Source organism: Chrysochloris asiatica, unplaced genomic scaffold, assembly GCF_000296735.1.
Source record: "Chrysochloris asiatica unplaced genomic scaffold, ChrAsi1.0 scaffold00067, whole genome shotgun sequence".
Classification (NCBI taxonomy): Eukaryota; Metazoa; Chordata; class Mammalia; order Afrosoricida; family Chrysochloridae; genus Chrysochloris; species Chrysochloris asiatica.
Window position 1 is genome coordinate 5729912 of NW_006408585.1, and position 15823 is coordinate 5745734.

General features: G+C 41.8%; 1 protein-coding gene across 1 annotated transcript in view; it reads right to left on the reverse strand.

Moving 5' to 3' along the window:
* PRKCH (protein kinase C, eta) overlaps window positions 1-12014 on the reverse strand; it is a 376249-nt gene extending 364235 nt beyond the window's left edge. The window contains exon 1 of the mRNA XM_006864635.1: window positions 11652-12014. Within this exon, the coding sequence (XP_006864697.1) occupies window positions 11652-12014 (363 nt within the window). The remainder of the gene's footprint in view (window positions 1-11651) is intronic.
* Between the last annotated feature and the right edge of the window lie 3809 nt (window positions 12015-15823).

Below are 15823 nucleotides of genomic sequence, written 5' to 3' on the forward strand. Positions count from 1 at the left end.
AAGTAAATATTTAAATTCATTGATTAATGCATTCTAGATAAGTAGATACATGCAGACAAATTAATAAAACTCTGTCTAGGGAAGTAGATACATATAGGTAGTCAATGGAATTGTGTGTGTCACACATTATATCATTATATAAGGCAGGGTAACAATAATTCTTTGGCAGGCTCTATGGTTCCCACATTCTTTTATTTAAAAAAAAAAAAAAAAGATTTTTAAGGTTTGAGTCAGAGCAGGTGTTGCAAACTCAAAAGCCTCCAGACCCAAGCAGGAAATGATTGACGAGGGCAAGTCTAAGTGATGAGGAGTGGTGGAGCCTGTGGCAAACTGAAGTATCCTACCACTGCATGCCTTCAGCTTCAACATTTAAAACATCTGCGCCTGCTAAGGGTAGCTTGGACATTGGATACTCAAATGGGGAGGGAAGGACAACAAAGGCAAGAAGTGACTGGCTTACAAGGTTTCAAGAGGGAACCTGTTGCTAGGGAGCATGGAGGAAGGCAGAATCTCCAGTAGGTACTATTCAATCTGTCTGGGCGTAGCTGATGAAAGGAGATACAGATGGGTAACTCGTGATACTGTAAGGAATAATGCTTATCAGGACAGATTATGAGGGTTGGAAATGCAAAAGTAGAAGTTTTATAACAAGGAAGGGAGTGATTAATTCTCCAAGATAGGAGTGGAGGCCTCTGGGACCATCAACGGAGAAGAGCCGAGAGCGGGACCCTACCCAGAGAAACAGAGATGCCTGAGATGGAGACAGAGATGATGACGTGGAGTGATGAAGCGACTGGGGACTCTGAACTCAAGTAGGGAGAGGAGGGGTGGGGGAAGTGTAGGGGGTGGGTTTCTGGGATATACCCTTTAGGTGGTTGATGATTCATGGAGGGGATTGGAACCATGGCAGTGAGATGATATACGATGGAATGAATATAAAACTAAAGTTCTCCCATGTAAACTAACATATAATTTTCAATAAAACATTAAAAAAAAAAATTAAAAATCTGTGCCTGCTGTGGCACTGGACCACAAGGCTGCAAGGTCAGCGGTTCCAACTCACCAGCCGCTCCCCGGAAACCCTATACGGGGTTGCAATGAGTTGGAATGGAGTCTGGATGTGTAGCTGTAGGATAAGGACTGGACCACAAGGCCAGTTTAAACTGCAAAGTCAGTAGTTCAAATTCACCAGCTACTCCTTGGAAACTCTATACAAGATCACTGTGAGTCAGAAACAACTCAACAGCACTTAACAACAACAACTTGATACTCCACAGACTGTCTGTAGGCCTCAGAGCTACGACGTTTTTTGGTTGCTGTTGTTCTGAACTACATGTTTCTCCTGCTTCAACATCTTAGGATTAGTTTGTGACCTGTGCAGCTGAAAGCCATTGATGGTCGGAATTGGGTGCTATCCCCTTTGCCTTGGGGAGTCGATAGTTCTTTCAGGTCATATGTTGACAGCATCCCAACTTAGTTCCTTCCCAAACTTTCCAAATATGGAACTCTTTCTATGGGTCAGGAACTGTTCTCTTTCAAAGGGCATCTGTGATGTGACTGGAAAAACATGATCAGGTCAGAAGTTCCGTTTTCTTCTGAGGAATGAGTTTTCAGAGTCATGTAACTGAAGCAGGCGTGTAGCTGTCATTGCTAGGACTGTAAAAATCAGCTGTGTTTTTCCTCCAGGAAAATGTTCCTGACCTTCCTCAACTGGGTGTTTACCAGCATCTTGTTGTTGTTGTGAAGTGCTATCAAGTGGTTTCTGACTCATAGTGACCACACATAGGGTTTCCAAGACTGGCTTGTGGGTTTGAACTGATGATTTTGTAGTCAGCAGTCCAGTGCTTATCCTTACTAAAACACAGCTGCTGCTAAGTCAACTCCAACTCCTGGTAACCCCATGTGTGTCAGAGTAGAACTGTGCTCCACAGGGTTTTCAGTGACTGATTTTTCTGAAGCAGATCTCCAATCCTTTCTTCATCCAACCTTCCAAGTAACAGCCAAATACATTAACCATATACACCATCCAGAGACTCTTAGCACTATTTTGTTTTTCAATCTCTCACCCTATTAGAACCATAAGGCCTTTGAAGGAATGGACCATGTCCATGCTATTTACTTGACTCTCCGGCATAAAGCACAGTGCCTGGCATACACTAGGTGCTCAACAGTAGATGAACACTCACTTAAGGCTTGGTTTTCACAGACGACTGTTAGAGCAGCTACCCCAGAAGCAAAGGAGATAAATCCAAGTTAATCATCCAAACTATTACACCCTGAACTCCCTCTGACCACTCTCTCACACACACTGCCATGAGAGACCAATCCATCCATCCATTCATTCAGAATGGGAGTGAGGGTGAACAATGGAGATTCGTGATGCTGAGGGAACACTAAAGAAGCAGACCAAACCCAGACTTAGCATGTTAGAGAAAGTTTTCTGAAAAAGTGATGTCTAAACTGAGACCTGAAGTATAAACAGGAATTAGCAAGGTGAAGGGTGATCTGTATGGAACTGAGAAAAGTTCATTGTGATTTTGCACAGAGTATGCTCAAGAGGAAATCCAGGGTGAGACCATGCAGAACATTCTAAACCATTTTTTAAGACTTTGGGTTTAATCCTAAGATCATTTTGGATACAATAATGACAATAATGACAAGAGTGAAGAAAATTGGTCAGGAACAGTATTTTTAACACAAGCATTGTTCTTACCACGTTCTAATAAAACAGAGTTAAGTCGTTAACCCAAAGGACACTTGCTCCAATCAATTTTTCAGAAAATGTTGTTGTTGTTAAGCGCTGTTGAGTAGGTTCTGACTCATAGTGACCCTGTATAGGGTTTCTGAGGAGCGTCTGGTGGGTTGGAACCACCAACCTTGCTGTTCAAACTGACCTTGTGGTCCAGTGCTTATCCTCAAGCACCACAATAGAAAACAAGCTAACAAATAAAAACTACAGAAAACCCAAGACACTTCTCTTATCCTAAGTAAATGCTACTCACTTCATGAATCTATACTGCCCTTTTACCATCACCACTAATTGTCGTTCTAAACACTTGGCTAGTTACTAAAGCTATATAAGATCCAATGATTCATTCTTTACCCACCAGCCTCATTAACTCGCTAAGGTTGAAGTATAATGTTTAAATGCTTCTTCATGCTATCGATTGTAACATGTTGGACTCACAAACTACTAGTACAGAAGTTACAATATATTGTTGTGTTGTTCGGTTGCAGCGAATCAGTTCTGAATCACAGAGACCCTATGAACAAAAGAACGGAATACCACCAGGTCCTGCACAATCCTAACAACCATTGTTAACCTTGAGGCCTCTACTGTTACCACTGTGCCAATCCATCTCCTTGGGGGTCTTCCTGGTTTTCACTGAGCCATCATTTTACCAAGCATGACATGATGCCCTTCTCCAGGGACTAAATATGTCTGAAGTATGAGAGACAAAGTCTCGCCATTCTGGCTTCGAAGGAGCATTCTGCCTGTACGTCTTCCAACACAGATTTGTTTGTTCTTCTAGCAGCCCATGGTAGGTGTAATATTCTTCTCCAACACCATAACTCAAATGTAACACATTACTCATTTTAAAAGTGTTTGTAAAAATGAAGCAAAAGCAAACAATTGTCTATACAGAGGGTTTTCAATTCCTTGCTATACACTAAGGGCATAAAAATCTAGTCTGATCTTCACTGAATTAGAAGTGTGACCACTCCCCAATATTTTTCATTTATTTATTTTAGAAAGATGAAGAAAATAATTAAGGAAAGATGCTTCCTAAGTACATATATACTTCATGTGTCCTGAAAACTACATTTAAAAATTCATTAATTTGGCAAGTATTTAGTACTTCTTGTGGCAGACGCTGTTTAAGATATGGAGGCTAGACCAGTGAATAAGAGGTGGAATCCCTGTTCCCAAGGTGGCTAGACTGTAACAGAAGATGATGGTATAGTAAACAAGTCAACTAACAGGTGGATCTCAGAGAGTGATGAGTACAATGAAGACAAGAAAACAGGATGACAAAATAATAACAGTCAGAAAAATGCTCTCTACGTAGGAAACATTTGAGCCACAGCCTTATAAGCAGCTGACCCCACTGCATCAAATTCTTACAAGGAAAATGAAGACACTGCATGCTCAGCACAACTCCTATACACTGAATCTAATCAGCATAACAAAAAGTGTAAAGTATGTTTTCCCCTACACACTGAGTTTGTCCATCAGAGTTCAAATCTCCTTACCAACTGGCTCAGAAAAAAAAATCAATTGTGCAAATCATTATTTATTTTATTTAGTTGACAAGAAAATGAACACTAGATAAATAATTTGGAAGCGTTCTGATGCTATAAATTCATGCACCTGGATCTAGGAATCAAAGGAAGAGGTAATCAATGATTGCCTGTGATTACCTGGCTGCTTCACCTGACTACAGAATAGGTACAAAACAGAACACAGAAGCTGAGAGAAAACAGCCCTCCTTTGCTTCAGGGACCAGAATGTCTGCAGTAGAATTGAACCAGGAAAACAGCCTGGGACTCAGCCAAGCAGGTCCTTCCTTCCTGAGGGGGCGCCAAGCTTTTTCTATGACACAGCCTCCAGCTCCTCCTGCCTCCCCCTGGGTGGTGTTGTTATTAAGTGCCATCGTCCAGTTGGTTCCGATTCATTGTTGTGGTTGTTAGGTGCCATCGAGTCGGTACTGACTCATAGCAACCTTATGCACAACAGAACGAAACACTGCCTGATCCTGGGCCAACCTCACAATTGTTGCCACGCTTGAGTCCATGGGTGCTGCCACTTGGCCAATCCATCTTGTTGGGGGGTCTTCATCTTTTTCTCTGAACCTCCACTTTACCAAACATGATATCCTTTCCCAGCAACTGGTTCCTCCTAACAATATGTCCAAAGTATGAGAGACGAAGTTTGTCCATCTTGGCCTCCAAGGAGCACTCTGGCTGCACTTCTTCCAACACAGATCTGTTGGTTCTTTTGGCAGCCCATGGCACTTTCAATATTCTCCTCCAACACCATCACTCAAAATCATCAATTCTTCTAAGGTCTTCCTTATTTACTGTCCAGCTTTCGCATGCATATGAGGTTATTGAAAATACCATGGCTTGGGTCAGGCACACCTTAGTCCTCAAGCTGACATCTTTGCTCTCCAACACTTTAAAAAGGTCTTGTGCAGCAGATTTGCCTAATGCAATATATCATTTGATTTCTTGACTGCTGCTTCCATGAGTGTTGATAGTTGATCCAAGAACAATGAAGTCCTTGACAACTTCAATCTTTTCTCCATTGATAAAAATGTTGTTTATTGGTCCAGTGGCGAGGATTTTTGTTTTCTTTACATTGAGATGCAATCCATACTGAAGGCTGTGGTCTTTGATCTTCATCAGTAAATATTTTAAGTTCTCTTCACTTTTGGACTCATACTGACCCTTTAAAGGGTTTACGAGGAGCAACTGTGGAATTTGAACCACTGACTTTGTGATTCAAAGAGACCTTGTGGTTTGGTGCATTATCTCACAGCACCACACCAGGATCCTGATGTCCCCATAATCAGCATTATATATTATAGATGATAGTCCTAATACATGTGAAAAGTCAGTCAGTCAAGAAACAGAGATGATAGAAGGAAAAGGGTTTTAACTCAGGCAAATCGTCAGTTTTCAGAAGTCCAGAAAGTGATGCAAAATAAACAAGCTCTGGCACTATGGGTTGGTGCACCAGACTGCAAAGCCGTTTGAACTACAAGGTTGGCGGTTCAAGCTCACCAGCTACTCCCTGGAAACCCTATACAGAGTCGCTATAGGTTGGAACTGACTCAACAACACTTCACAACAACAAAACAAGAAGCTAGAGAAAAAAACTGACAGTGATGATTCAGAAAATGAGATTGTGTCCAAAAATCAGAAACTATATTTAATATTTTTTTATTCTGATGCTTTTTAAAGCTCTTACTCCGATACGTATTTTTTACACCAAAAAGGCAATATCATTTTCAAGGTGCAGACTTAGCTCAAATCTAATTCTGTTGCTTGCTAGCATCTTATTTAGCATTTTCTTTGGTATATTAATCATATATCACTGTAATAAACAGTCATGCACAATTCTGTGCATGGACAGTGCTTTTCATTTCTTTTTGTAAATATTTAATTGTGGCTATGATACATATTATGCTCAACTTTTCTAGAAACTGTCTAACTATTTTCCAGTGAACATGACTGCACAATTTTACATTCCCAAAAGCAGTGTAGGTGAGTTCAGCTGCTCTGCCTCCTCACCAAGACTTTGTACAGTCAGTCTTTTTAATGTTAACCTTTCTAATGGGTACATATTAATACCTCATTTTGTTTTTAATTTCCAAAAATGACTAATACTTTTGAGCATCTATTAATGGGCTATTTTGCCATAAAGGTATCCATACAAATTTCCAGCCCATTTATAAACTTAAGTGACTTGTCTCATTATTATTGAGTTGTAAGCATTCTTTTATATATTCACGTTACAAGTCTTGTATCTGATTTGCATGTTATAAATATTTTCTCCTAGTCTGTGCCTTGAACTTTCACTTTCGTATCTTTTAAAATAGTTCTATATTGTGATAAAGTCCAGTGCATTCTTTTTTATCTTTTGTAGTTGGTACTTTTGAGTGAGCTTCCAATTCCAAGGTCACTGAGATTTTCTTCTGTGTTTTCCTCAAGATTTTTCAAAATTAACCTCTTACATTTAGCTCCATGATCCATTTGGAATTAATGTTTATGTATGGGTGAGATAATAGTGAATGTTTTTATTATTCTGCATATGGCTATCTCACTCATAAAGCACCATTTGTTGAAAAAAATTGTCTTTTCCTAATGAATTACCTTGGCATCTTTTGTCAGATATAAATTGATAATATAAACTGGTCAATTTCTTTTTCTATATTCTCTTTAATCCAATACCACACTACCTTAATTATTGTAGGATTGCTTTTTGGATCAATTTGTCCATTTATATAACAAAGTCTGCTGAGAGTCTGACAGGGATTTCATTAAATCTACTGAACAGTTTTTATGCCTAACGATTCCATATTTTAACTATATTACACACGGTATTTTTCTATTTCAAATATAATGGATTTTTATACAGAGAATTGGATCTTACAAACAACTGTTGGTTCAGGGAGCGGTTTGTTTGTTTGTTTGTTTGTTTTTAGATGCCTTAGAATGTTCTACGTTTATCTGCAAATAAATTACTTCTTTTTTAGCAGGCTGTATGTATTTTATTTCTCATAATGGTCATAATTCACTGACTAGGACCTCCAGTATAATGCTGAATAGAAGCGGAAGAGCAGACATCCTTGCCTTGTTCTGATCTTAGAGAATATCTCTTGGTTGTCACCATTAAACTGTTACCTGCAGGTTTTTCAAAGATGCCCTTTATCAAGTTGAAGAAGTTCCCTTCTATTCCTAGCTTGATTAGAGTTTTTATAACGAATGGATGTTGAATTTTATAAAATATTTCTTCTGCATATGTAGCGATGATAATATGGATATACTTTTTTATTTCTGTTAATATGAAAAATAACACTAATTGATTTTTATATAAATCTTTCCGTCTTGGTTTGATCATGACTATGAACCTTTTGATATATTGTAGGATTCGATTTGCTAAATTTTAAGAATTTCTATATCTGTGTTCAAGGAGCTCTGGCAGCATAGTGTTTATGAGTCAGGCTGATAACCTCAACGTCAGCAGTTCAAAACTACCAGCCCTTCTGTAGGAGAAAGATGAGGCTTTCTGCTCCTGTAAAGATTTACAGCCTCAGAAACTCTATACAGGGCCGCTATGAGTTGGAACCAATTCCACAGCACACAACCACCACCACCATATCTATGTTCAAGAGGGCTACTGATCTGTAGGTTTCTGTTTGTTCATTTGGTTTGGTATCAGATTAATACTGATCTCATAAAATCAGTTAGAACATGTTCTCTTTTCTTCTATTTGCTAAAACAGTTTGTATAGTTTGGGTATTATTTCTCCCTTAAATGTATGCTAGAAGTCACTGCTGAAGTCATTTGAAATCTTGAGTTTGATTATGGAAGGTTTTTAAGTACAAATTCAATTACTTTAGTAGGTGTAGGGATAGCTATTCAAGTTATATATTTCTTCTTGAGTAAACTTTGGTAGTTTGTATCTTTCATGAAATTTGTTCATTTCATCTAAATTGTAACATTTACTGGCATAAAATTATTCATGATATTAACTATTATCCTTTTAAAGTCTGTAGGATCTGTAGTGATGTGCTATCTCTCATTTATAATGATAATTTGCATACTTTTTCTTGATCATTCTGGCTTGAAGTTAATCAATTAAAATTTTTTTCTCTAAGAACTAGCTTTTGGTTTTTCAGATTTTCTCTATTGTTTATCTGTTTTGTATTTCACTGAATTCTGCTATCTTTACAATTTCCTTCCTTCTGCTCACATTGGGTTCTTCTTTACTAGTTTAAGGTGGAAGGTTAGGTCTTTGATTTGAGATCTTTTCTTAATTTAAGTGTTTAGTGCTATGATGTCCATTTAAGAATTTTAGCTGTATCTCACAACTACACTGGATTTTATGTAGATTAAATGAGATAAAATAGTTAGTAAACTATTATTTGAATAGCTACTCCATGTCCTGCACTATGTTTGGCACTAAGAATATACTGAATAAAATAGACCTAATCTCTACTCTCATCAAGTTTAGAGGGAATATTGACAAAATTGGACTAAAATCAATGTTAGTTATTATCTTCTTTATATTTAAAAATTATATTAAGCCAGAGAACATAACAAATTTTCTGTTTTACTCTACGATGAATTTATCTTCTGGTTTTCTGTTTCTTCATGAGCTAACAAAAACTAAGTCTCTAAGGTTTTCAAAGTGTAGTTCAAATTGGAACACACACACACAAAAAATATTGTGAGGTAAATTCTTTTATTCCATTCTATCTAAATAAACTATACATTTCAATATCATATACTAAAGATAAATTTGGTATATTTCTTCAAAAACACTTTTAGATTTATAAAAGTAATAATTTATAAAATAGAAGCATTGCTTATAGTTCTAAAATTCCAGATTATTTTCTTAACAATAAAATAAACACTCTCTCCATTCTACCAAACTGATCCTCAGAGTTTCAAAATATTCAGAACTTGTACTCACATACAAAAAAAATCTGCCTCCTAACTGAACATATAAATACATACAAATCATTAGTTTCAAGGTCAGAAGTGCTAACCTTAGCTTACCCAACCAAACACTCCTGTTTTCCATAACACTGTGTATAATTAATTAATTCAGACAATTGTAAAGAAAATCTTTGTTCACCCAGTGGGACACCACTAAGCAGCTCTGCACACCTCCACCTAGTCAGAAAGTCTGGATCTTCTTACATATTTGCTTCTTCCAGTCCATCTCTTGATCTTCATTTAGAACACAGGTTCTCAACTTTGGCTATAAAATGGAATCACCCAGGGAGCCAAAAAGTACTGATGTTGGGACTACATAGCCAGAGGTTCCTATCCACAATCTGTAAAAGTGGGGATTTTTAAAGCTTCTCAGGTGATTCAAATATGCAGGCTAGGAATGAAAGTATGCAGTCTTGGTATGGTTGTCAGGGAAGACCTGTTATCTCGTGGCCGCAGGGCAAGCTGCACCACCATGCTTCAAAATCCACTTCCTCAAGAGCATTGCCTAGCCTACCTTCTAATCAGACATGAATTTAATAATCCCACTGTAATTACGACATTCACCTCTATTTCATATCCTAAAATTCACAGGATAAAATGTTAAGTCCCTAACTATATATATATATATGATGTCCTGGACCACAAATCTGTTTTAATCTCAAGGTTAGCTGTTCAAATTCACCAGCCACTCCTTGGAGACCCTATACAGAGTCACTATGAGTCAGAATCAACTTGACAGCACTCACTTACCAACAACAACATTTAACTATTCCTCCCTAGTCTAATTCTAAATTCTACAAAAGAAATTACGCTGAAGGGGAAATAGCTCCATATAATTAGAGGATTATGATTAAATAGACATTAAGCTTTTTTATTTCTATTTAAAATAAAGTGATAACTACACAACCATCTATAAATCTTTACAGGAGCAGATAGCCTCATTATGAGTCAGAATCGATTTGATGGCAGTGACCTTGGTTTATAGTGAAAATACCAATTCTTCAAAGTGCAAAATAAATATTTAAATGTCATCATTATTATCTGATTCTTGTTGTTATGTGCCGTGGAGTCTGTTCCGACTCATAGTGACCCTGTACAGGGTTTCCGAGGCTGTAAATCTTTACAGGAGCAGAAAGCCTCATCTTTCTCCCGCGAAACAGCTGGTAGTCTCGAACTGCCGACCTTGAGGTTAGCAGCCCGATTCATAACCACTACGCTACCAGGGCTCCTATATCTGATTCTACCACTTATTAATTTGAAATACGTTTTTTATGCTGATTTACATTCTGAGTTTATAACTGACGCTAGAACTTGAACCATTAAACGCCTTCAAACAGTTTACTCCATCTACCGAACTAGACCACTTAATTTTAATTACCATTTCGTTATCTAACAGTGGGAAATAATAACACCTGTGTCATAAAGATAGCATGAATCGAAGGCATCTTAGCATTGGGCGTAATTCTATAGAAAATTTAAGCTATTTACAGCAGAATTTTGGCCTCATGGGAACGAAGTGAAAAACAGAGGCAAGTAGAATGTTATGGGCATTGCTGTTGTTACGTGCCATTAAGTGGTTCCGACTCATTGTAACCCTGTATAGGGTTTCCAAGGAACGGCTGGTGGGTTTGAACCACCGACCTGTGGTTAGCAGTCCAGTGCGTATTCCTAGAGCGCCACACCGGAACTCCAGCAACCCCAATCACCTGCTGCTCTTTCTGTGGAGGAGGCTGTCCACATACTACTGACTCTTTGCGAGACTAACAGCAGAAACCATAGTTCCGGACTTAACACATTTCAGATTGTTACTAAAGTAAAGTCACTGGGACACATGTGTAAACCTCATCTCCTTGGAAAACTGCTAAATAAAACTTTGCCAACGTGTAGACCCGGGCTCTCCTATCCCTGCCAATAAAATTTATGTACCTTTGGGATGTAATGGGATGTGCAGGCCGAAACACGTGTGCACGTCAGCGCGGCTGAACCAACACGTATCCATAAACATTATGAATAATACTCGCGAGAATGTATGGCTTTCTCCTAAGAAGCGCTTGAAGCACTTTATCTAAATCAAGTCACTTTCATAACATACCTTCCTTGCTTTTCCTGCCTATTACCCCAGTGCTGAGAGATGGATGACAGCCCCTGCTCCTGTCTCTCTTCCAGTTAGCCAGAGTAACCCCGAAAGGGCACTGTGTCCAGACCAGCTTCCTGGTGACATACCTGCACCCGTACACACCCACCACGATCGCCGCGTCACCGATGCCACAGCCACCTGGGCAAAGACCAAAGTCTGGCGGGAATTCCCTCTGACACTGAGATCTGGAAGAATGTGGGAAAGTGGTACCCGAGCGAGTTCTGAAAAGTGGAGAGAGCAAGAGAGACCAGTGGGCTGAAACGTGAGGATCATGGCTACTCACCCAGCCTTCGAAGGTGTCCGAGGTACCGGCTGTGCGCAGTAACTCCTGAAATTGCAGAGTGCAGTTGGCCACGAAGTGGTCGTAACCCAGGGGTGTCTCGTGGAAGACGGCTAGCTCTAGGTGGCCACCGTCGGTAACATTAGAGCAGAATTCCTCGTTGTAGGTGGGTTTGTTAGTCTTCTGCTTGGTGCTGGTTTGGCCCACGCGCACCTGGTCCACGCTCACCGTCAGGTAGGGGTCCAGTAGTTGGTGACCCTTCTTGAAGAGAGAGTGGCGCAGGGACCAACGGGTGGGCTGCAGTCCCACGGCTTCGCCGATGCGGACCCTCAAGTAGCCATTGAACTTCATGCTGCTGGATGACATACTGGAGCCGCTGCCCCGGTTCCGGGAGGTCGCGCTGGCTTGCGGCAGAAGAGCGGGGAGCCCAGGCTCAGGCCAGCCCTCGCGGTAGTCGCAGGAGTGGAGGCAACTCCGGGAAAAAGCAGCACCCAAGTCCCCCTCCACCGGACATTCTGCCACCTCCGTGGGACCTTCCTCTTCCCTCTTTCCCTCCCTCCCTGCCTCGTTCCCGGGGTGGGAAGGAGGGGACCCCGGCGACAAGCCCTCAGCGGGCAGGGGCAACCCGGCCGTCCTGGAGCTCACGGTGCTTCCCCGGGGCTCGTCCCTTCTCCAGGGACGGGAAACTCCTCTTGCGGGAGAGCCGGCACTACCCGTCCGGTTAGCTTCAGCCCCAAGTGTCTCTGGCCCCTGCCGCCTCCAGTTTCTCCTCCTGCCCCCGCCTCCGCGGGCTCACGCTCTCCCCCCTTCGGCGAGCTTCAAACCAGGAAGCAGCTGTCGCCGCATCCCCGGCATGAGCTTCACACTGCGGGGCTCCAAGTTCTCAGAAACCCAGGGCCGGTTCCCCAGCCTTCCGGACTTGGGGGCGTGGCGCCAGCCCTCCGCCCAGCCCTGCAATCAGGGCTGGGACTAGAGAGCCGCGTCTGTTCGCCACACCAACCTGCGCGCGCTCCCTGCTGCGCGGGGTTTTACGGTGCCCTGTTGGTAGAGGCCACCCCAAGTGCAGGCGAAAAGGTGGAAGGACTTGTGGCCCACGCCGAGCAAACACTTAAGGCTTGGAAGACAGACTCAGGGACGACTGGAGGATAGAGAGGATGCAGAGGAGGAGCAAGAGCTGAGAACACGCACTGGGAGGAGTTGCCGTGCGTTCCCTCCTACCCTTGGTAGTGGGTTGGCGACCCCACCAAGCCCATCCTTAAGAGGCCTTGGCCTGAGATGGCGTGCGGTAGGGAGGTTCCTTTTCCTAATCTTTACGTTGATGGCTCATCCAGAGTTCAGCTCAGGCCCATCCTGTTTGTACGCCTTTCCTGTTGTTGTTAGGTGCCGGCTAGTGGTTCTTGTACAACTGAATGAAACACCATCCTCACAACTTTTGGTGTTTGAGCCCATTGCACCCAGAAATTTACCTTTTTGAATGTCTTATTTTTTGATAACCCTGTATTTTTCCCAAGCATGATCTCCTTTTCCAGGACTTGGTCCCTTCTGATACCTGCACAAAACGAGACTGAGTCATTCCATCCTAGTTTATGTAGAGCATAATTCCGTAGTCTGTTGGGGGATTTTGCTGTTCTTGTTGCTGTTGTTTGTTTGGTTTTAATAGAGTATGATGGAAATCCTGTCTGCCTTCTTCCCTGGAGAGGTGTGTCTAGTTCCACAAAGGGCAGGAGAGGCCTGTTCTTCTGGAGACAGATGTGGCTGATACATAGTAAGTCTCTCTTTCTTTGCAGGGTGGTTCCTGGTCCACTTGCATGGGGAGGAGAGAGGCTGTTCACAAACACACTATCCTTGGCACATATGCACAGAAGAAATTGCTTTCTTACAGGAAAAAAAAAAATCAGTTATTACTCTTTGCAAGTCAGAGTGGACAGTTATTCCTAGCTGTCCCTTACGTCTGCAGTTCTCATCCCCAGGAAGGACCTTGTGAATACCTTGTGATGGTTCTGTGGACCATCACCCCACCACTAGCAGCCCCTACACTGCAAATCTTCCTCCCTAAAGACAGCCACAACCATTCATCTGCCCTAAAGCCCAGCCATTCTTAAGATGGAGTCCTGGTGTAGCACTGTGGGATAATACACTGGACCACAAGGTCAGTTTGAACAGCAAGATCAGCAATTCAAATTCACCAGACACTCCTTGGAAACCCTATACAGGGTCGCTATGAGTTGGAACAGACTCAATGGTACTTTACAACACCATTCTTAAAATACTTCATTGCATTCTGCCTTGCCATTCTGTTTCCTTTGGAGCAGGTTTTTCTGGCTCCTTCCCCTTTCAGTGCCCTATTGGGGGCTCTCAAACTGAGTAGATTTCTAACAATTTCACCGTAGTGAATAAGGGCCTCACTATTAATGACTGCACAGTATAGTATGAAAATAACAATTGGTCTGGTGGGAGCGGGTCTGTCTTGAAAGCACCAAAGCTTCCTTAGAGAACAGGGCGGGATGTACCTAATGACACCTTAATACACAGGGCTTGTAAAGCAAGCTCCCAAACAGCCAGGGAATTCCTGTCTGGCTGCAGTGCTCCAGGTGAAGAGGTCAACTGGACCATTTTGAACAAGCTCTCCAAGGAGCTCTGGTAGCATAGTGGTTACGAATCGGGCTGCGAACCGCAAGGTCAGCAGCTCGAAACTATCAGTTGTTCTCCTGGAGAAAGATGAGGCTTTCTACTCCTGTAAAGATTTACAGCCTCAGAAACCCTATACAGGGTGGCTATGAGTTGGAACCAACTCCACGGCACATAACAACACCAACTATCCTCTCCAAGGAGGTCAGATCTAGTTTTAAGAACCATTGAAGGATTTGCTGTTCTTTGGCACTAAAAGAAGATAGTTCCTAAATGGTGGGCAACTGGACAGTCATCTGTTGTTGGGATGTGAGGGATACCAGATGCTCAAATTTTTGTCCTCTCTGTCATTGCCAGGCACTGAGATGAGCAATGGTGACAGAGCAGTGAGTAGGACAGCCAAAGAGCCTGCCTTCCTGGGACTTACAGTCCCAATGGGAAAAGAATGAATACATAGAAAATTACACAGTTCTGGGTGCAGTGAATAAAAAGCCAACGTGCAATGGGACAATGTAACTAAGAGGGGATGACCAGGGAATGATCTGCTGAAAAGGCAAATTCCTTTAGAAGAATCAGCTCATTTAGGAACAAAGAGGACTTCATCTGGCTGAAACCAAAAAAGGTGGCTGAAATGAGCCTGAAAAGGTAAGTCAAGAGCCGTCACTGACTGACCTGGTTGTTGTTGTTGTTAAGGGTCATTAAGTTGGTTCCAACTCACAGTGATCCCATATAGGATATCCAGGAGCATCTGGTGGGTTTGAACCACCGACCTTATGGTTGGCAGTCCAGCACTTATCCTACAGTGCCACACCAGCACTCCTCTTGGTAGGGTGTGGCAAAGACTTTGGAAGTTGTTTACAAGCAAATGGAAGCTTCTGAGAGCTGTTAAACAGGACAAGGAGAGGATGAAATGTGTTTTAAAATCTCTCTCGAGGTCTGTGAATGGATTGGAAAGGATCAAACATGGATAAGGGAAGACCAGTTAGGAGGCAGCTGTCAAAGTCCAGACAAGAGCACATGGTGACAGAGATTAAGGTAGTGGTGACGGAGATTGAAATAAACAGATTAAGAAGTGTTTGTTGTTGTTGTTATGTGCCAAACAATTGGTTCCGACTCACAGCAACCCTGTATAGGGTTTCTGAGGAGCGGCTTGTGAGCTTGAACCACCGACCTTGCAGTTCAATAGATGGCAGATTTGACAACACTAGGTGATGGGTTAAATGGCGGAAATGAGAAGCAAGGATGACTCTCTGAGAGTCTTGGTTGGCCAAGAGTGTACACAATAGGGAGCTATTAGTGAGTTAAGGCAATTTTAGGTGAGAAGCAAATTTGTGGAGCAAGATGAAGAGTTCAGCTTAAAACATGTTAAATGAGATATCTCTGATACATTTAAGTGGAAATCTGAAATGCACAGTTGGTCATGTGATTGTGAAGCTTGGTGGAGCAGTCTAAGCTACAGGTCATTTGTTGTGTCAGTTGAAACTAGAAGAGTAGATGAGATCACTGTTATTAGAAGATTGTGTAAATGGGCTCACAGACAGAGCCCT